General features: G+C 45.0%; 1 protein-coding gene across 1 annotated transcript in view; it reads right to left on the reverse strand.

Annotated features, from left to right (window-relative positions):
- Window positions 1–21,727, reverse strand: part of PLPPR4 (phospholipid phosphatase related 4) — a 122,883-nt gene that overhangs the window by 65,254 nt on the left and 35,902 nt on the right. Inside the window, exon 2 of the mRNA XM_066594746.1 lies at window positions 13,237–13,422. Within this exon, the coding sequence (XP_066450843.1) occupies window positions 13,237–13,422 (186 nt within the window). The remainder of the gene's footprint in view (window positions 1–13,236; window positions 13,423–21,727) is intronic.

Raw genomic sequence — 21,727 nt, forward strand, 5'->3', positions numbered from 1 at the left:
AAGTGCAGGAGATACTGCTTACGAGATGGTGTGGAAATGCAAGAGCCATACTGCATGTGTAGGGGAAGCGCAAAAGCCTGTCACAGCTAACCATTAAAGTGAGAGCGATTTGAGAGATCGTGTAACCCAAGCAAGTACCCTTCAGATAACAGCGACTAAGGATGTGTGTTTTGAGAGAAGTACTTCCTATTGTAAATGTGTTCAGAAAGGTAGAGTTCAGAAATCTGTTTCGAAGCCTGTAACTTCATGTTGCAAAGTACCAGTAATTTGCCTGTATTGGAAAATCAAAGTTGGATCATAAGTAAAAGGAAACCGCGTGTCCCCGCTGTTGAAAAGCATTTGTTTGTCTGTGAACTCATTTATTAATCGCAAGTAACCTATGACTCATTTAGGGACACTGGGGTCACGACCGTAATCTAGAACTGTATTGCAGTTATCAAGTCTGCTAAAATCTTATCTCCCTTGCTAGTGACTGAGCTGGGTTATGCTTCTGCCCCTCGAGGAAAGGAGACAGTAGAGCCACCATGAACTGCTGCCATCTTGTACCCAGCTGTCTCCTTGGCTGCAGGCCTGGTTCTTAGTCGCTGCACCTTTCAAGATTTGTAAGCTGCCCATGCCATAGGCACTAATACAATCCCATACCATCAGAGATGCAGGATTTTGAACTGTATGCTGATAACAAGCTGGATGATCCCTCTGCTCTTGAGTCCACAAGACATGGCGTTCATGGTTTCCAAAAAGAATTTCAAATTTTGATTCATCTGACCCCAGAGCTGTTTTCCATTTTGCCTCAGTCCGTTTTAAATACGCTTTGGCCCCAAAAAGATGCCACATTTTTTCATTGTGTTGATATATGGCTTCTTCTTTGCATGACACAGCTTTGACTTGCATTTGTGGATTGAATGGCGATCTGTATTTACAGACAATGATTTCTGGAAGTATTCCTGAGCCCATGCAGTGATCTGCACTGATCTCAAGCTTCCATGGAACATAGATCTTGGTCTTGTTTCTTGCGCACATGAATTTATTAAGATTTTCCGAATCTTTTGCTGATATTATGTACTACAGATGGTGGGATATTCAAAGTTTTTACAATTTTATGCTGAAGAACATTTTCTGGAATTGTTCCACAATTTTTAGAAACAGTTCTTCACAGATTGGCGAACATCTGACCATCTTTGCTTCTGAGAAACACTGCCTCTCTAACATGCTCTTTTTATAAACAGTCATGTGACCTAGTAGAAAATTGACCATCCAGTTGTTTTCCATTAGTACCACTTACTTTTCCAGCATTTTGTTAACCCTGTTCAAACTTTTTTGAGATGTGTTGCTGCAAGCATTTTCTAAATAGTTAATTTTCTTAAAATGAAATGGAAAATGTCTCACTTTCAGCTTCTGATATGTTCTATGGTAAATAAAATATGTTTATATGAGATTTCCAAATCATGGCATTCTTTTTTTTCTTTACATGTATTTACATTTTACACAAACTTTTTTAGAACTGCAGTTACATTTCAATCCAATATACATTAATTAGTCAGAACTAGAGATGAGCGAACGTACTCGTCCGAGCTAGATACTCGTTCGAGTATTAGCGTGTTCGAGATGCTCGTTACTCGTAACGAGCACCACGCGATGTTCGGGTTACTTTCACTTTCATCTCTGAGACGTTAGCGCGCTTTTCTGGCCAATTGAAAGACAGGGAAGGCATTACAACTTCCCCCTGCGACGTTCAAGCCCTATACCACCCCCCTGCAGTGAGTGGCTGGCGAGATCAGGTGTCACCCGAGTATAAAAATCGGCCCCTCCCGCGGCTCGCCACAGATGCGTTGTGACATAGCTGAGGGAAAGTGCTATCGTGTTGGAGCTGCTGTAGGGAGAGTGTTAGGAGTTATTGTAGGCTTCAAGAACCCCAACGGTCCTTCTTAGGGCCACATCTGACCGTGCGCAGTACTGTGGAGGCTGCTGTTTGCAGTGTTGCACACTTTTTTTTTTTTGGTATATCGGCCGTGCAGAGCATTGCGCCCTGCAGTAATACTCCAGGGACAGAATTGTGGAGGCAGGGACAGAAGACATATATTATTGATTGAATATACACAGTGGGCCTTTTGTAAAAAATATTGGGCAAAAAATCTATTTGGCCTGCCTGTCACTGTGCTCAGTGTTCTGGGTCTCTGCTAGGTGTAGTAGTTCTACAACAAAATCATACGCAGCCAGCTAAGTGTTACAGCAGGCTTGCGCCAAATTATTTCCTGGCTCTGAAATCACCGCTCTGTTGCAGTTAATAACAGTGCAACACTCTGCAGTTCTGTGACACACTCCAGGGACAGAATTGTGGAGGCAGGGACAGAAGACATATATTATTGATTGAATATACGCAGTGGGCCTTTTGTAAAAAATATTGGGCAAAAAATCTATTTGGCCTGCCTGTCACTGTGCTCAGTGTTCTGGGTCTCTGCTGGGTGTAGTAGTTCTACAACAAAATCATACGCAGCCAGCTAAGTGTTACAGCAGGCTTGCGCCAAATTATTTCCTGGCGTTCCGTAAGCGAAGTCAGCCTCCAACCACAGGCCAATAAGCGGCACATTTAATTACAGCGTTCTGTTTCTGCATTACTGGTAATACAGCATGCTGAGGGGTAGGGGTAGGCCTAGAGGACGTGGGTGCGGCCGAGGACGCGGAGGCCCTAGTCCGGGTGTGGGCACAGGCCGAGCTCCTGATCCAGGTGTATCGCAGCCGACTGCTGCGGGATTAGGAGAGAGGCACGTTTCTGGCGTCCCCACATTCATAGCACATTTAATGGGTCCATGCGGTAGACCTTTATTAGAAAATGAGCAGTGTGAGCAGGTCCTGTCGTGGATGGCAGAAAGTGCTTCCAGCAACCTATCGTCCACCCACAGTTCTGCGCCGTCCACTGCTGCAACTCAGAATCCTCTGGCTGCTGCTCCTCCTTCCTCCCAGCCTCCTCACTCCATGAAAATGAGACATTCTGAGGAGCGGGCAGACTCCCAGGAACTGTTCTCGGGCCCCTGCTCAGATTGGGCAGCAGTGGTTCCTCTCCCACCAGAGGAGTTTATCGTGACTGATGCCCAACCATTGCAAAGTTCCCGGGGTCCGGGGGATGAGGCTGGGGACTTCCGGCAACTGTCTCAAGACCTTTCAGTGGGTGAGGAGGACGATGACGATGAGACACAGTTGTCTATCAGTGAGATAGTAGTAAGGGCATTAAGTCCGAGGGAGGAGCGCACCGAGGATTCTGAGGAAGAGCAGCAGGACAATAAGGTGACTGACCCCACCTGGTTTGCTACGCCTACTGAGGACAGGTCTTCAGAGGGGGAGGCAAGGGCAGCAGCAGGGCAGGTTGCAAGAGGCAGTGCGGTGTCCAGGGGTAGAGGCAGGGCCAGACCGAATAATCCACCAACTGTTTCCCAAAGCGCCCCCTCGCGCCATGCCACCCTGCAGAGGCCGAGGTGCTCAAAGGTCTGACCGACAAACAGTGGTGTGCAACCTTTGTCGCGCCAAGATCAGCCGGGGAGCCACCACCACCAGCCTCACCACCACCAGCATGCGCAGACATATGATGGCCAAGCACCCCACAAGGTGGGACAAAGGCCGTTCACCGCCTCCGGTTTGCACCGCTGCCTCTCCCCCTGTGCCCCAACCTGCCACTGAGATCCAACCCCGCTCTGAGGTCACAGGCACTACCGTCTCCTGGCCTGAACCCACACCCTCACCTCCGCTGTCCTCGGCCCCATCCACCAATGTCTCTCAGCGCACCGTCCAGCCATCGCTAACGCAAGTGTTTGAGCGCAAGCGCAAGTACGCCGCCACGCACCCGCACGCTCAAGCGTTAAACGTGCACGTAGCCAAATTTATCAGCCTGGAGATGCTGCCGTATAGGGTTGTGGAAACGGAGTCCTTCAAAAGTATGATGGCGGCAGCGGCCCCGCGCTACTCAGTTCCCAGTCGCCACTATTTTTCCCGATGTGCCGTCCCAGCCCTGCACGACCACGTCTCCCGCAACATTGTACGCGCCCTCACCAACGCGGTTACTGCCAAGGTCCACTTAACAACGGACACGTGGACAAGCACAGGCGGGCAGGGCCACTATATCTCCCTGACGGCACATTGGGTGAATTTAGTGGAGGCTGGGACAGAGTCAGAGCCTGGGACCGCTCACGTCCTACCCACCCCCAGCATTGCGGGCCACAGCTCGGTGGTGGTATCTGCGGCGGTGTATGCTTCCTCCACTAAACCACCCTCCTCCTCCTCCTCCTCCTCCAACGCAACCTCTGTCTCGCAATCAAGATGTGTCAGCAGCAGCAGCACGTCGCCAGCAGTCGGTGTCGCGCGGCGCGGCAGCACAGCGGTGGGCAAGCGTCAGCAGGCCGTGCTGAAACTACTCAGCTTAGGAGATAAGAGGCACACGGCCCACGAACTGCTGCAGGGTCTGACAGAGCAGACCGACCGCTGGCTTGCGCCACTGAGCCTCCAACCGGGCATGGTCGTTTGTGACAACGGCCGTAACCTGGTGGCGGCTCTGCAGCTCGGCAGCCTCACGCACGTGCCATGCCTGGCCCATGTCTTTAATTTGGTGGTTCAGCGCTTTCTGAAAAGCTACCCACGCTTGTCATACCTGCTCGGAAAGGTGCGCCGGCTCTGCACACATTTCCGCAAGTCCCACACGGACGCTGCCACCCTGCGCACCCTGCAACATCGGTTTAATCTGCCAGTGCACCGACTGCTGTGCGACGTGCCCACACGGTGGAACTCTACGCTCCACATGTTGGCCAGGCTCTATGAGCAGCGTAAAGCTATAGTGGAATACCAACTCCAACATGGGCGGCGCAGTGGGAGTCAGCCTCCTCAATTATTTTCAGAAGAGTGGGCCTGGTTGGCAGACATCTGCCAGGTCCTTGGAAAGTTTGAGGAGTCTACCCAGGTGGTGAGCGGCGATGCTGCAATCATTAGCGTCACCATTCCTCTGCTATGCCTCTTGAGAAGTTCCCTGCAAAGCATAAAGGCAGACGCTTTGCGCTCGGAAACAGAGCCGGGGGAAGACAGTATGTCGCTGGTTAGTCAGAGCACCCTCCTGTCTATATCTCAGCGCGGTGAGGAGGAGAAGGAGGAGGAAGATGAGGAGGAGGGGGAAGAGACAGCTTGGCCCACTGGTGAGGGTACACATGCTGCTGGCCTGTCATCCTTTCAGCGTGTATGGCCTGAGGAGGAGGAGGAGGAGGAGGAGGAGGATCCTGAAAGTGATCTTCCTAGTGAGGACAGTCATGTGTTGCGTACAGGTACCCTGGCACACATGGCTGACTTCATGTTAGGATGCCTTTCTCGTGACCCTCGCGTTACACGCATGCTGGCCACTACGGATTACTGGGTGTACACACTGCTCGACCCACGGTATAAGGAGAACCTTTCCACTCTCATACCCGAAGAGGAAAGGGGTTCGAGAGTGTTGCTATACCACAGGACCCTGGCGGACAAACTGATGGTAAAATTCCCATCCGACAGCGCTAGTGGCCGAAGGCGCAGTTCCGAGGGCCAGGTAGCAGGGGAGGCGCGGAGATCAGGCAGCATGTACAGCACAGGCAGGGCAACACTCTTCAAGGCCCTTGACTGCTTTATGGCTTCCTAGCAAGACTGTGTCACCGCTCCCCAGTCACGGCTGAGTCGGCGGGAGCACTGTAAAAGGATGGTGAGGGAGTACGTAGCCGATCGCACGACCATCCTTCGTGACGCCTCTGCCCCCTACAACTACTGGGTGTCGAAGCTGGACACGTGGCCTGAACTCGCGCTGTATGCCCTGGAGGTGCTTGCTTGTCCTGCGGCTAGCGTCTTGTCAGAGAGGGTGTTTAGTGCGGCTGGGGGAATCATCACAGATAAGCGTACCCGCCTGTCAACCGACAGTGCCGACAGGCTAACACTCATCAAGATGAACAAAGCCTGGATTTCCCCAGACTTCTCTTCTCCACCAGCGGACAGCAGCGATACCTAAGCAATACGTAGGCTGCTCCCGCGGATGGAAGCATCGTTCTGTATCCCCATCAAAAACGGGGACCTTTTCACTTCATCAATCTGTGTATAATATCCCTTCTCCTCCTCCTGCTCCTCCTCCTGAAACCTCACATAATCACGCAGAACGGGCAATTTTTCTTAAGCCCACAAGGCTCAGTCATATAATTTTTCTAAACAATTTTTATACGTTTCAATGCTCATTAAGGGTGCCCACCCACTGGCGTTTTTTTTCACTGCGAAATTCGCAGGTTTTTTTTTTCTGCAGGGGGTCTATGGGACTTGTAATGTAAAAATCGCAATCACGCAAAATCGAGATTTACCGCGATATCGCGATTTTGCGCGATCGCGATTTTAGCTTTGCATGTCCCATAACCCAAAGACCCCTGCAGAAAAAAAAAACGCTGCGAATTTCGCAGTAAAAAAGCGCTAGTGGGTGGGCACCCTTAAGCGTTGAAACTTTCACCTCAACCAATTTTTATTTTAACTGGGCTGCCTCCTGGCCTAGTTACCAATTAAGCCACATTAACCAAGGCGATTAACGGGTTTCACCTGCCCTCTTGGTTGGGCATGGGCAATTTTTCAGAGGTACATTAGTACTGTTGATACACCAATTTTTGGGGGCCCTCGCCTACAGTGTAATCAAATTAATTTTTAGCCCACCTGCATTACAGCTGACGTTACATCAGCTGTGTTGGGCACTGCAATGGGATGTATTTATGTACCGCCGGTGGCTTCCTGGCACCCACCCATGCTGTGGGTCCACAGGGAGTTGTAAATGCATCTATGTCCACTTCTAAAGAACCCCAGTCTGTCTGGGGCATGCAGTGTGGGCCGAAGCCCACCTGCATTAAACATGACATTATTACCTCAGCTGTGATGGGCAATGCAATGGGATATTTTTATGTACCACCGGTGGCTTCCTGGCACCCACCCATGCTGTGGGTCCACAGGGAGTTGTAAATGCATCTGTGTCCACTTCTAAAGAACCCCAGTCTGACTGGGGCATGCAGTGTGGGCCGAAGCCCACCTGCATTAAACATGACATTATTACCTCAGCTGTGATGGGCAATGCAATGGGATATTTTTATGTACCGCCGGTGGCTTCCTGGCACCCACCCATGCTGTGGGTCCACAGGGAGTTGTAAATGCATCTGTGTCCACTTCTAAAGAACCCCAGTCTGACTGGGGCATGCAGTGTGGGCCGAAGCCCACCTGCATTAAACATGACATTATTACCTCAGCTGTGATGGGCAATGCAATGGGATATTTTTATGTACCGCCGGTGGGTTCCAGGGAGCCACCCATGCTGTGGGTCCACACGGAGTTGTAACTACATGTGTCTACTTCTAAAGAACCCCAGTCTGACTGTGGCATGCAGTGTGGGCCGAAGCCCACCTGCATTTCATCTGACGTTAGCTCTGCTGTCCAGGGCACTGCAATGGGATACATTAATGTACAGCCGGTGGGTTCCAGGGAGCCACCCATGCTGTGGGTGCACACGGAATTCCCATTGCGGAGTTGTACCTGCCTGTGACTATTTATAAAAAAATGCGGTCTGACTGGGGCATGCAGACACCTTGACAGAATGAATAGTGTGTGGCACATAGGTTCCCCATTGCTATGCCCACGTGTGCAGCTCCTGATGGCGGTGGCACAGGATTATATTTCTCATTGCTTCTGTACAGCATTGTGGGCTATCGCCCCGCCTCTTTTAAAGACGGTCGCTGCCTAGCCGTGCCAACCCTCTGCAGTGTGTGCCTGCGGTTCCTCCTCATGGCAGACGCACTTATAAATAGACATGAGGGTGGCATGGCATGAGGGCAGCTGAAGGCTGGGCAGGGACAGTTTGGTGTGCGCTGTGGACACTGGGTCGTGGGGGGGGGGGGGGGTTTGGTCAGCATGTAACCCAGGAGAAGTGGCAGCGGAGTGTCATGCAGGCAGTGATTGTGCTTTGTTGGAGGTAGTGTGGTGCTTAGCTAAGGTATCCATTGCTAATGAGGGCTTTTCAGAAGTAAAAGTTGTTGGGGGGGGGGGCACTCTTAATAGTGGGACCTGTGAACTTGAGATGCAGCCCAACATGTTGCCCCTCGCCTGCCCTATCCGTTGCTGTGTCGTTCCCATCACTTTCTTGAATTTCCCAGATTTTCACAAATGAAAACCTTAGCGAGCATCGGCGATATACAAAAATGCTCGAGTCGCCCATTGACTTCAATGGGGTTCGTTACTGGAAACGAAGCCTCGAGCATCGCGAAAATTTTGTCCCGAGTAACGAGCACCCGAGCATTTTGGTGCTCGCTCATCTCTAGTCAGAACATTAAAACCACTAACATGTAAAATGAATACCAGTGATTATATTGTGACAGTGCCACCTGTCAATGGGGTGGGATATATTATATAGAAACTCAACACTCATTACTTTATTATGATTATGTTGACTTTATATCAGTAGCAAACCAAGTTTGTAATCACACACATTAAGCAACAACTTACATGGAATAGACCTGTGCGAAGCTGGGTAACTCTACTCGTACTCCAAGAAATTTCAGAAGTGATGTCTGGGTGATTGCGATTCCCTTATTTAAAACCATTCAAATTAACTATATGTCAGGGGCGATGTTTGTGCTGGGTGGCGCATTCTTAAAGGGGCTCTATCTGATATCAAAACCCCCTTAAGTTTTCATTTTAGTTTATCAAGCTGCTTTTCCTTCTCTTCCATTCCCTTGTTCCCCTATGTTCTGATAATAATACTCAGTCATTATATGGCACGTTTTGTTAAAAATAGTAAGAAGATAATATTTAACCCTTTCCAATCCACCGTCCAATGTCTTAAAGGGGTTGTCCCGCGCCGAAACGGGTTTTTTTTTTTTTTCAATAGGCCCCCCGTTCGGCGCGAGACAAACACAAGGGATGGGTTAAAAAAAAACAAAACAGTTTAGTACTTACCCGAATCCCCGCTCTGCGGCGACTTCTTACTTACCTTACCAAGATGGCTGCCGGGATCTTCACCCACGATGCACCGCGGGTCTTCTCCCATGGTGCACCGTGGGCTCTGTGCGGTCCATTGCCGATTCCAGCCTCCTGATTGGCTGGAATCGGCACACGTGACGGGGTGGAGCTACGAGGACCAGCTCTCCGGCACGAGCGGGCCCATTCACCAGGGAGAAGACCGGACTGCGCAAGCGCGTCTAATCGGGCGATTAGACGCTGAAATTAGACGGCACCATGGCGACGGGGACGCTAGCAACGGAACAGGTAAGTGAATAATTTCTGTATGGCTCATAATTAATGCACGATGTACATTACAAAGTGCATTAATATGGCAATACAGAAGTGCTGAACCCCACTTTCTTTCGCGGGACAACCCCTTTAAGACATTATGATTTAAGGCTGTACAGCTCTGATGTTGGAAGACATCCGCTGGGGTTCTCTTACTTTATATTGCCAGCCTCTCTGCTATCGGAGCCTATCGAACGTGTCACCTCATGCAGTACTGGCTTTAGCCAGCAGATAGCGCCGTTGTATAAAGGCAGAAAAATGTAAGACCCCCTAGGAAAACCAGGATACAAATTGGATTGGAAAGGGTTAAATACTCTATGGTGGTAATATTTAGTCCTGGTATTTGATAACTAGAAATGCACAAGAATAATATTTTTTGCAAACACCCTGGATGTCCTACAGTTCAGTGCTGCAGCATTCTGCACTCCACCTCCTAAATATCTTGAATGTGATTGTGTTGTTTATGCAGTATTTCATTATATGGGGCTTCATTTCTAATTTTGCCCAGGGCCACACTCTCTAAAACCAGCCCTCTTGGCAGTAAAAGGAAGAGGGGCCTGCAGAATATCAAGGTGACTTTTAGTTTTATGGGTTCTGTCTGCTGGTATTAGGTCAGCTATAGTAGCTAAAAATGAGAATTAAAATGTATATTGTATGCTCGATCAGATAGGACTTAGGCTACATTGTTGCAGTATATTCCTAATGGCTCCACTAAAGAAAATACAGACTTGTTCCATCAAAGAAAAATGTGCAATACTTTATGCAAAAGAAAAAAAAATGGTATTATTGATTTTACTTCTTGCAGATGTATTCATACAAGATGGCAGGTTCCATATTACTGGACTTTCTGTACTCATCAGCAGAAGTAGCCATGTGGTAAGTCTATTACTTTGTTACTGATGTTTTACAGTACACGGGTTATATGGTTAATCTGCTGTCAGTGTTCAGCAGGAGGAGAAACGCTTGGGTAGAAAACCTTTTACTGGGAAATTGATGAAATGCCAAAAATAAAGAAAAAAGTTCATCCGGAGATGTTCACAAGTTGGATAAATTAAAGCTGTTTGAACTGGTTCGCCCAGCTATAGTTCAGTTCAGTTCAATATGCTGTATGACAAATGAGATTGCGCTGGATTAGACAGTCAGGGCTTCCTCACACGGGCGAAAATGCAGAAAATAGAATCCATTGATTTCAAGGGGTGCGCTCACATTACTCGTTTTTGTGCTCACATTCCCGTTGCATGAAAAAATATGTAAAATGCTCTATTTGTATGTGTATTTGCGCACCAGAGGCCTCATAGAACTCTGCATGAACATGTGTGAAAAACGGTGTAATTGTGCAGCCACCTGTCAGGACGCTATGAAGTTTTCAACTAATTGCAGGAAAGGCACGGCAGCGATTTTGGAGATTGTTTAGGATCATGTCATTTTGGAGGCATGCTCAAATGAGTTGAGATAGAAATGTTCATCAATTTATTTAGTTGAGCGGGGGCAGGCACTCTGGGACACCAGAGAATGAACCCAAAAATGCCGACTCCTCCTTCTAAGTACATCATCCACCATCTCATGTGACTGCCCAATTCTGCGGGGACTAACAGAAGTTTGCAGTGGGACATTTTAAACTTGCTGTGCAGCTGTTCCCAAAATCTGAACAGCAACAGCAGTGGAGAGAAGAAATTCCCTTGTAGGGGAGGATGAGGGAATCCCTGTAGTGTGGAGAGAGACGGGGGTGGGGCTACAGGGCTTCCCCAAGAGTGAGGGAGGGGTAGAGCTAATGGGAAGCGCTCTCCAGCCCCGCCCCTTTCTTGCTCCTCCCTCTCTTCTTGCTATGGGAGAATCCCTGGGAGAACCCCTCTAGCCCCGACCTCTATCTCTCACTGTGCTCTCTTCCCGCTACAGGGGAATTCTTCCATAGCGGGGAGAGAGATGCAGGAAAGCCCCAGGGGAACCCCCTTCTCTGAACGGCTTCCCTTCATCTTGGCAGGGCTAGAGGGATATCCCCAGTAGCGGAGGAATCTCTTATTCTCCCCTGCAGGCAAAGCCCAGCATCATGGCTGCTGGGATTATCCGTCCAGCCCTGCTGAGATGAAGGGGAGCCCCGTAGAGAAGGGGGTTCCCTGGGGGATTACTTCATCACTGCTAATTAGGCTCATGTCTTGCTTATGGGAAGTTTCCCAATCACGCTATTTTTTGCGCAGTGAGCTACAATTTTTTTGTGCAGCTAACTTCTGCGTGATTTTTACGCTTGTTCGAAAGAGGCCTCTTAGATTGTGATGGCTCTACAAATTGTTTGCTGTCCTACACTTTCCCAAAGCAGATTCCTGAGCCACAATCTTCCTTTTTCCTAGCTCTGAAGTAAGCCATGAACAATGAAAAGAATCTGATATTCTTCCATCAACAGACAATAGTCTCAAATTAGCAAAATGTCTTGTAAATGATGCGGTTAATTGCAATAATTAAAACAATTTTCTATGAGGTTTATCATCTACTAAAAATCCCCAATGTTCATTAACATTTTCTGATTAATTAATTGATTACAATCATTGACCACATTTTATTATTTCAGCATCTTTACACAAGCTTAGCATTGACCACATTATCCAAAATGTATTTTATATCTTTGACCACCATGAAGGAGTTTTTTTTGCAATCAATGGTTATGAATTTGATATGCCATAAATGTCTTATCAGTGGAGGTCTAACATCCGTCCATAGAATCAGGGTGCTCTAACCTTAGCCAAGAGTTAACTACTTACTTTATTTTGAACTTTATAGAAATATCTGGTCATGTTTCCTATAACATTTAATATAAAAAGGAGAACAAATAATGTTGACTCAGTGGTTCAAATCTGACCAAGGACCACATCTGTGTAATATGCATGTGCTATATAAATAAAGGTGACTTTTATGAAACACAGGGAGAACATACAATCTCCATGCAAATGTTATTAGATTTGACTATAGGACCCCAGCACTGCAAGGAAACAGTGCTAATCACTAAGCCACAGGTGAAGAGGAACCACCACCGTTTGGCCAAGGTCAATTATTTTAGCGATATAAGTGAAGTTCTAGTTTGATTCGCACTAATTCGGACCAAATGGAACTTTTACCAAAATTGAGCAAACTGACTAATCCAAACTTTTCAAAAGTATACTCATCCTTAGTCATAGAGTTTCTGTTTTGGTTCATCTGTTGATAGAATTTTATAGCAAATGACTTTGGGATTATCAACTTTTTGTAAATGTTATGCAAGCAATGAACAGTAACTCTTGAACAGAAGTCGATTCTGCTTTCTACTCCATAGAATCTCATTTATGTTTTAGAGACCTGTGATTCTTAAAACTTTCTTCTAGAATGCACTGGTTGATCCGTCCAATAACTTTGACAGCCTAGCTACTTTTGGGAAAATTCACAATGTTCCAAACATTATCCAGGTGGAGATAACAACATATCTCACTGCTGTTTTTGTTTTGAATGCTTATCTCCCATGCCTAAAGGTTTCTTCCCACCCCTATGTATTAACCCCTTCCCTGCAGGTGGCAGCCTTTCGCTGTGTGTGTAACTGTACTTTCGATTTTCTACATTGCCATTTTTTACCATAAGCAGTTATATGCAATGTTTGATGAAAATGAATCTTATAAAACCACTTCGCGAGTGTCAGGTTTTACTGCCGTCTTGCTGTGCACTGTTAGATTGATTATCCCTGATTGTTAGCAGTATAAAATATACAGGACTGAACAACCTGCACTTATGCTTAGAAGTAATATGTATAAGAATGTGTGGGTGGAAAACCTACTCTACATTGACGTATGTATTGGGTCCCTCTGTGGCATAATATATATGAGCCCTCAATCTTCAGTAGATAGAGTTGTTTGTCATTGTGCTTTAGTACATGTAAGACGGATAAGATAGATAAAAAGCAAAATTGGTTGTACTTACTGTTGCCGCAGGTCCCGCAAATGCCAAACAAAGCAACATAAGGAACGGGATAGATTCTTGAGTAGGTTCAATATAGGGCATACTAAGGCTTCTGTCATAGCAGCTAAACCCTGAATGAACTGGCTTGAAGACATCTGTCAACTCCAGGAAGTAGAGACTGACCACTGATGAGGCCAGGATAGGCAACTACAGTAAAAAAAAAAATGTAAATGAAAATCAATGTATGTACTATGTACAGAAAACAAAGTAAAGCAAAAGAAAATGACCCATTGTTTAAATCAAGTTATGTTAAATATATATCTTTTCGCTTTTGGTGATTTTTTTAAAAACGATTTCCATGTCACTATGTATTTTTTGTCCTAATTTCTTGCAGTTTTCTAAGCCTCATAATAGTCTCCTAATGTCTGTTCTGTATAGCGACCTCATGGACCATGGGCAGGACGAACTGGAAATAATTGGTTGACTTCTATGGGAGACTCTTGTGGGCATGCCCTGTGGCAAGGGCAAAGGTCATTGTGCAGGTATGGGAAGGAGTTGAGCTATGTTCATCTCCTTTTGTGGATGGTGGATCCTGTATTATCTACATATAGGTGTTAACGTTAATTGTAATCCTGACTGTGATATTAATGAGATGACTGCTGAAATGTTTTCTCTACAGAATAGAAGGTATCAGACTACTATTAGGCTTAGTGGTAAGTGTGAAAACTGCAGAATATTACAATAAAAAAAATAATAAACTATATATATATATATATATATATATATATATATATATATATATATATATATATATATATAATATAAATGTATATATAATATACATTTACTTGTACAAATTGTAAATAGTGACATGGATAGAAACATGTTTAACATTTTTTTTGAATAGGTCATTTTCCAGTGACAAACCCCCTGTAAGGCTACACACATGCATGCATATTAAATACATATTGCATATGAAAAAAAATATATTCAAATATATTCTAGATGTCATCTGCCACCTAACATAGCATGCATTTAGTAGTTGGCTATCTGCTTTTGGCGTGCACCACACATCTACTCGTCTTGGAAAGACCTCAGCCTCTCATAGGCCAGGGTTCCTTCTCTGAATGTTGTTCACCCCTGCCTTAATAATGCAACCAAGCAAAGTCAACAACAACTACTTTACACTATTAAAAATGTGCACATGGCACTGTGGGACTTCCAATTTTTAGGCAAACAATGGGCCCCTTTTCCATCTTTATAGAACATGACCACATTAAAGCTTTATTAACATCATACATTTTGTAATCACAGAACAAATCATCACTAAGGTCAAAGAAGTTATGTCAATCGGGTCAACTGATTAGCTGGAAAATCAGCTTCAAATGGGATTGACTTTTGCTGCACCTTTGGGGCCTGTTATTGTATTAAAGGCCTTGTCTACTAGGGGATCGTCTGGCACTCTGATGCATTACTAAAACCCAATCATTGGGCCTTAGAGCAGTTTTCTAGGACTTACAGTAAATATGAAAGACTCATCCTTAGGATAGATTATAAATATAAGATTGGTTAGCTACTGACTGCTGGAACACCCACCATTCAGCTGCAGCACCTCAGCAAGCGCTACCCTCTCTTCATTGTATACCAAGTACAGCGCCATTCATTTTGCAGCAGTCATGCCTGGTATTGCAGCTCAATTCCATTCACTGAATGGGGTTGTGCCACAAAAAAGCCATGTGATTGATGAACGTGACATCACTGGTTGAGAAGTAGTTGCAATGCTTGACTGAGTGCCGTGGCTCTTCAAACAGCTGATCTTCAGGGGTACCAGGGGTCATTGTCCATCCACCAATCAGATATTAATGGCTTATCCTAATGATAGGAAATAGACTTTAACCCTTTCCAATCCACTGTCTGACCTCTGAAGACATTATGATTTAAGGCTGTACAGCGCCGATGTTGGAAAACATCCATCGGGGTTCTCTTACTGTATATTGCCAGCCTCTCTGCTGTCGGAGCCTATCCAACGTGTCACCTCATGCAGTACTGGCTCTAGCCAGCAGATAGCGCTGTTGTCTAACAGCAGAAAAAGAGTAAGCCACCTAGGAAAACCAGGATACAAATTAGATTGGAAAGGGTTAACCTGCTTTCCAGTATTTTAAACAAATCAAATGTATGGTTTTGTGCTCTGCAAATTCAAAAAGATCAGCTTCATTGCTTTTAATAATAGCACATTTGTCCACATAGAATTGTTCTGTTAAATTAGTTTAAAGGAAAAATCATTGTAATAAAACCATTAATGTTGAATTATTGTCACAGTGTCTTGGCCATGTTGGGTGAACGACTCTTGGGTGACATCACAATGTCAGCCCCAGCTAGCATGATCCACATACTGATGCATGCTCAGTATTACTCCAGTCCTGAACGCTGATCAGGACACTTCTCTGACAGTTAGTAGACTTATTGGTTGGCTGGGAGTGGGCGTTCCCAGCTGGCCAATTAGCAGTAGTGTGTGTATTAATTCTGGCTCCTCCTCATAGAAGACGCCATTTATATTTTCAGTCCAATGGTGTTTATGGTCTAGTTAGCAGTTCTGGATCTAGGAAAAGTCAAGATTGTCCTAGCTTCTGGACATGGGGCAGCCCTCATCAGCGCAATCACTCAGCTTTTAGGTAGAGTTCCCTTGTATTAGTAAGTTAGGTCTAGAATACCCTTTTCCCCATTTTTACGTTTCCTTATATTAATATTTTGTCTGATCCATGTTTTTACTTGGAGAATATATCCGCCCTTTAAGGACATATTAATTACATCCGACTTAGACGTAGTGATACATTAGTTGCATCCGGCTAGCATGTAGCAATTATGAAGGACAAAAGCCACATCAAAGTAAGAACATTTAGGCAATTATGAGGCAATATTTGTAAAATATATTGTACAAGTATACTTAGTCCCAATGCACACAGGCATATTTGCTTTGCAGAATCCGGAGCGGGCACAGTGAGTCCACAGTGGTCACCGGCTGGGCACTGGGTCGGATTCTGCTGCGGGATCCTGAATGCGGAATCCGACCCGGCCATGTGCATCCGGCCTTAATTATGAAAAGTATGATACGAACAACATTATAACATTCAAAGTCTTACAGATCCTTGATAAACTAGGTTCTAAACCAAAATATTGGACGCTAATTGACCATAAGAAAAGACATTTTATTAGGATGGGGGATGTCTAAAAGCTTTTTTAACATTGTAGATTATGCAAGAAGATTATTTTCTATATGCTTTTATTCATAAAAGTTGGATGAAACTGACATTCTGATCTAAAGAACTAGAAGCATACAGTAAGTGGCTGAGACTCGGCAGTATAAATGTTACTTCACTGCAGCACTCTTCTAATTTCCCCAAGGTAATGCCCCTCAGGGCTAATAAGGTGACATCAGCTGCTCTGAGCAGAAAATGCCATGAAAATATATATTTTCTTGTTATTTGTTCTATAGCCAGCAGCTTGGCAGAAAAAAAAGATGTACAAATACTCACATAAAAGGCATGCAGCTACTGCATGGCATAAATATTTGCCTTGTCTGGGATGACAGATCAGGCTTAAAGGGGTTTTAGGTATTTTTTATTCTATGAATAATGTATTCTTTCTATGAAAGAGAGAACTTTTCTTACATAAGTTAAAAATATTGCATGCATACAGCAGTTTTCTTGTAATATTACTAATAATAATATAGTGCCAACATATTCCCAGCACTTTACAATTAAGAGGGAACAAAAAGACAATATATATTATGTACCCGGCGGATAGTTTGAACAATAGGGGTGAGGGTCCTGCTCACAGATTATGGGGAAATAGGGGGGACATAAGAGGCACAAGTGCTTGTACAATGGTGCTGCAATCCTTTAGGCCGTATCCACATGGGCGACTTCATCACCCGATTTTCTCGTACGACAGTGCTACGAATCTATGTATATAGAGCCCATGCTTTCCTATGGGTTCTTCTGTACGAGCGATGTTTGTAGCCTGCGACATTAAAAGACTACAAATTTGTGGCATGCACTATACAGCCGCGATTTGCAATTTTTTGTAGCTCATGTTTCCCTATAGAGCCGGCCTCTTTCTTGCACCGCATCGTGGTCTTCATGCGGTGCGATGCAACTTTTACAGTAAGACTGGGTTCACACGGGGCGAATTTGCCGCGGAATTTACGTGCGGAATTTGGCTGCAGTAAATCCGCCTGCGGCCGCTAATCCCGTGATTGGCCGGCCATGTAGACCAGATTTGACAAAAATCTCGTCCACACGGGGTGGCCAATTCGTTGCGGCAAAGACGGGTAGATCCAGCGCTGCGGTGCAGAATTGACAGTCACAGCATGGCACTGTTTTGTTTTTTTTCCTGCTGCGGCCTCGTTCCTCTCTATGGGGAGAGAAAGCCACAGCGGAATGCCAGTGGCCGAATCTCTCCAAAACCCGCGGGGAAGTGCTGCGTGGTTTGAAGCTGCGGCTCCCCCGCGGAATTCTTGCGTTTTTTTGGTGAGGCCAAACCGCGAGAATTCCAACGAGAATCCGCCCCGTGTAAACCCAGCCTAAAAGCCCTAGCTGCAGTAAAAACAAAATAATATATCACCTAAGAAGTGCTGTCCGGCCCCGGCACGGGTTTCTTCTTCAGCTCCGGCACTCATCTTCAGTCTTTTTGACAGCCCTTCCTGGATTGGAGGATCGAAATCCCAGCCTCCAGGAAGGGATGGCTGTGATTAGTTCATCGAGTGCTGGCTGTGATTGGTTCATCAAGATAGGTCATCAATAGTTGATCAGCCGGCATCTGCCGCTCGGGACCCGACCGATCAGCTGTGAAAGCTGTCAGTGCTGCAATAACACAGAGGTAGGAGCGGAAGCCTCCATGCTGTAACTGCAGGCACGGCTCTCATTATTTCAATGGTAGCCATCGCATCACGTGTACCAAGCATCTCCACTATGATTTAGCAATCAGGGTCATATCTGTATTTAAATTGCATCCCTGTTTGTTGTATTCATCCGTTTTCCGCCAAGATCAGTTGTTTATGATTATATGAAATTGAACCAGTTTCTGATTATGCATTTTGATTAAACCATTTTTATGGAGGGGAGTGATATCTACTTATTTATGTGATGTATGCCCAATACTGTTTAACTCTAAGGTTCTATGCTTTGCATACACTTTTTAAAATGGTTTTAATGTATTTTCTATAAAGTGATCTTTTTTTTTTAAATTAAATAATAACCAAAACTCTTTAGAACGATTAGTGTGCCAATCTGTTTATGCATGCTTCTTTTTCATGTTACACATGCGCCTAGCACATGATGCACTGCTGCCGCCGCTCCTATTGAAGGCAATGATAGATCATGCTGTGATCTGTTTCTAGCATTGCATCGTGGTGCCATGCAGGAAAACATGTGCATGATGTTCAGTGATGAGGTGACTGCAGCGAGGATGAAAGAATCGGGGACAAAATTGTTTTCAGGGAAGGGCTTATGTTTGAAGCCCTTCCACGAAAATCACTGCGGGGGTTGCCTGCAGGGGGGTTCCATCGCCTCCAATGGGGCGGCAGCAGCACCGGCTCCATTGAAAGCAATGGGGGAACACCACGATCCTCTGCCAGAGCTGTGGCACGGGATTTTTTTCACCCCCGCAGGTAGACCCATCATCACTGAACTCTGTGACAGTGCTGTCACAGTGTTCAGTGATGAGGGGACTCCCTGCTGGGATTCTTTACACGCAGCACAGACCTTGCCGATGCTCGCATGTCCTATCTTTTGCAGGTGCAAGTAATTTGCACCTGTGAAAAACGGACATGTGAACACATCATAGGGAAGCAATGGTTCTAATAGATGCACTTTTTTGCCTTATTAATGTATTGGTATAGCAGCAAGGGATTTTATCAGAGTAGCTAGCATCCAAATGGCCAATGGCAGATGCCCAAATACTGTTCTTGTCATCTGTTACTGGTGTCTGCCCCTGGCTGTGTGTCATCTGTGATATCAGAAGTGGGTTTCACTCAGCTAACTGCTGTGACAACCAGTCGTGAGACAAGTTCTCATGGTGTACAAGTTCCCTGAAGTTCAGCTGGATAGCTGTCAGAAGACCAATGATGTTTTCAGCTGTCTACTATTGCAACTTTCGCAAGTAATCTCTATTGTTCTTATTTATACTGGGAAACACTTGGAATGAGAAAAAAGATAGAACTTTGTTTAACAAAAAAAAAATGCCAAAGGGCCTCAACAGTTTGGTGAACTGTTGTGATATCACAAATGAGTTTTGGTCAGCAAAGTAATTGTGACATCACAAGTGGGTGGACTTTAAGAAACTGCTGGTGTCATAATGAAGAATGAGTCCAAAGAGGGGCTTAAAGTATGGAAGGTCTTTAGTGGAAACTAACTTTTCAAATAACTTAAATTGCTTATATGACAGCTAGTGTGATAACTAGAAAACCTGCGATTTACTTTTTTTATTATCTAAAATGATGTTTTTCTGTTCAAAAATTCCTTTGATGTCTACTAGGGAGTCTCCCTAAGTTGCTGTCCACTGCTTGTTGTCACGTTGTGTTACCTCTGGTACTGGAGACAGTATGATTGCAGAACAGAAAGTGTAGGAGAGAGATGAGTCATGCCATTCATTTAAGCCTTTGAGAGCAGAGGGGAGGGGGGGGGGGCGGAGAAGCAGAAACTTGTGAATCAAAAGCTAAAGGTCATCTACGTGCTGCTGTTTATTCACATTTACACTGCTCAGTACTGCTGCACACTGTCCAACATGATGATGTATATGCTACAGACAGATAGCAGAGTCTTCAGTTCTCTGTGCACAGGGTATAGAAGACAAGCTCCTCCTATCAGTTTTGATATATGTCATATAAGACCAGAAATAGTGTTATTTATTATGGATGGACCATTTAGGCTTTTTCTGTTTTGCTATGTTTCTAAGAAACAAGATATTCCAACATCCCGTAAAACAAATTCTGTCTTTTATTTCATCTTCATAAAATCCAGAGCAAATGTGCACAAGCCCATAGTTTATGCTTTTCAAGCCCTTAGTCATAGCAGATGTGATGGTACGACTAAGGGCTGCTAGTCAATGAAACACATAAACTATGGGCTTGTGCACATCTCCTCTGCATTTTAGGAAGCTGAAATAAATAATTAAACTTGTTTTACTGAAAGCCAGAATATCTTTTGTTTCTTCATTGCTGATGGTTCGACAAACATTCATGCACCCAACGTGTGTGCGTTGAGCTGGTGTATTAAGGGTGTAATCAGAGAGACTGATCCAGCACTATATCTCAAAATTGAAATAACAGTAGTATACTTGAGTAGGAAGCCATCAATGTGTTACACGATGTATGATACATGACCCGGAATATTAATTTAAATTTTGTGTTGTGGCACCTATAAGAAATAGAAAGTAAAACCCAACTGCAAAGTTGAAGAGTAGCATGTGAGAAGAAGAAAGAAATTTACCTTCCATGTTCACTATGCAACTATTGAGTGGTCACAATAGGCACATCTATCTATCTATCTATCTATCTATCCATAGGCGTATCATCAGGGGTCGCAATGGCGACCGAACCCCTGCGCTGAGGTGGCCCTCCCCCATATACAAATGCACATTCAATAGTCGCACTGTTAGCCACACCGCATCAATCACGCGTCTGGCAGTGTGACCAGCCCGAGAGGAAGCCTAAGCAAAAAAGAGGAGAAGGGAGGCAGACACACTGCATGGAGTGATGATTTCATCTGTACAGCAGCCGCATCTGTCTGCCCTGCTGCTCTCCTCACACAGAGAAGTGGTTCGGCTGGGGTATGTACGTATGTATGTATCTATCTATCTATGTACAGCTGGTATAAGTTATACATCTCCCCGTATATATTGTATATAATTGCACATTTTACTCACAATTAAAAAAGACATCAAAAACACATACAGTTTTTACTAGTGTATGCAATTTCTGAAAAACGTATGTGGTCTTTGAATACCGCATGCAGTTTTTTTAAATGCCTTTTCCTTAATTGTGGTTCAAAAGTACAATACAAAACCTGAACCACCCTAATGCCATTCTCACACATACGTTCAGAAAACGCAGCTTGAAATCGTGACATTTTTACCGCTATTTTAAGTGGTTTTGAACACATGGTACAGCATTTGACAGCGCTTTTTAATGCACCGCATCATTGTGATGGGTGAGAAGGGGTGTTAAAAAACGCAGAAACGCAAAAATAGAACAGATGGCTCTCGAAAATCACAGCATTAGAAACATAGCATCATAGAATGGTAGAGTTGGAAGGGACCTCTACGGTTATCAGGTCCAACCCTCAGCTCAGGGCAGGATTCACTAAATCATCCCAGACAGATATTTGTCCAGCCTTTGTTTAAACACTTCCGTTGAAGAAGAACTCACCACCTCCCATGGTAACCTTGTCCACTCATTGATCACCCTCACTGTCAGAAAGTTTTTTCTAATATCTAATTTGTGTCTCCTCCCTTT

This window comes from Eleutherodactylus coqui, chromosome 3 (genome assembly GCF_035609145.1).
Source record: "Eleutherodactylus coqui strain aEleCoq1 chromosome 3, aEleCoq1.hap1, whole genome shotgun sequence".
NCBI classification, from domain to species: domain Eukaryota; kingdom Metazoa; phylum Chordata; class Amphibia; order Anura; family Eleutherodactylidae; genus Eleutherodactylus; species Eleutherodactylus coqui.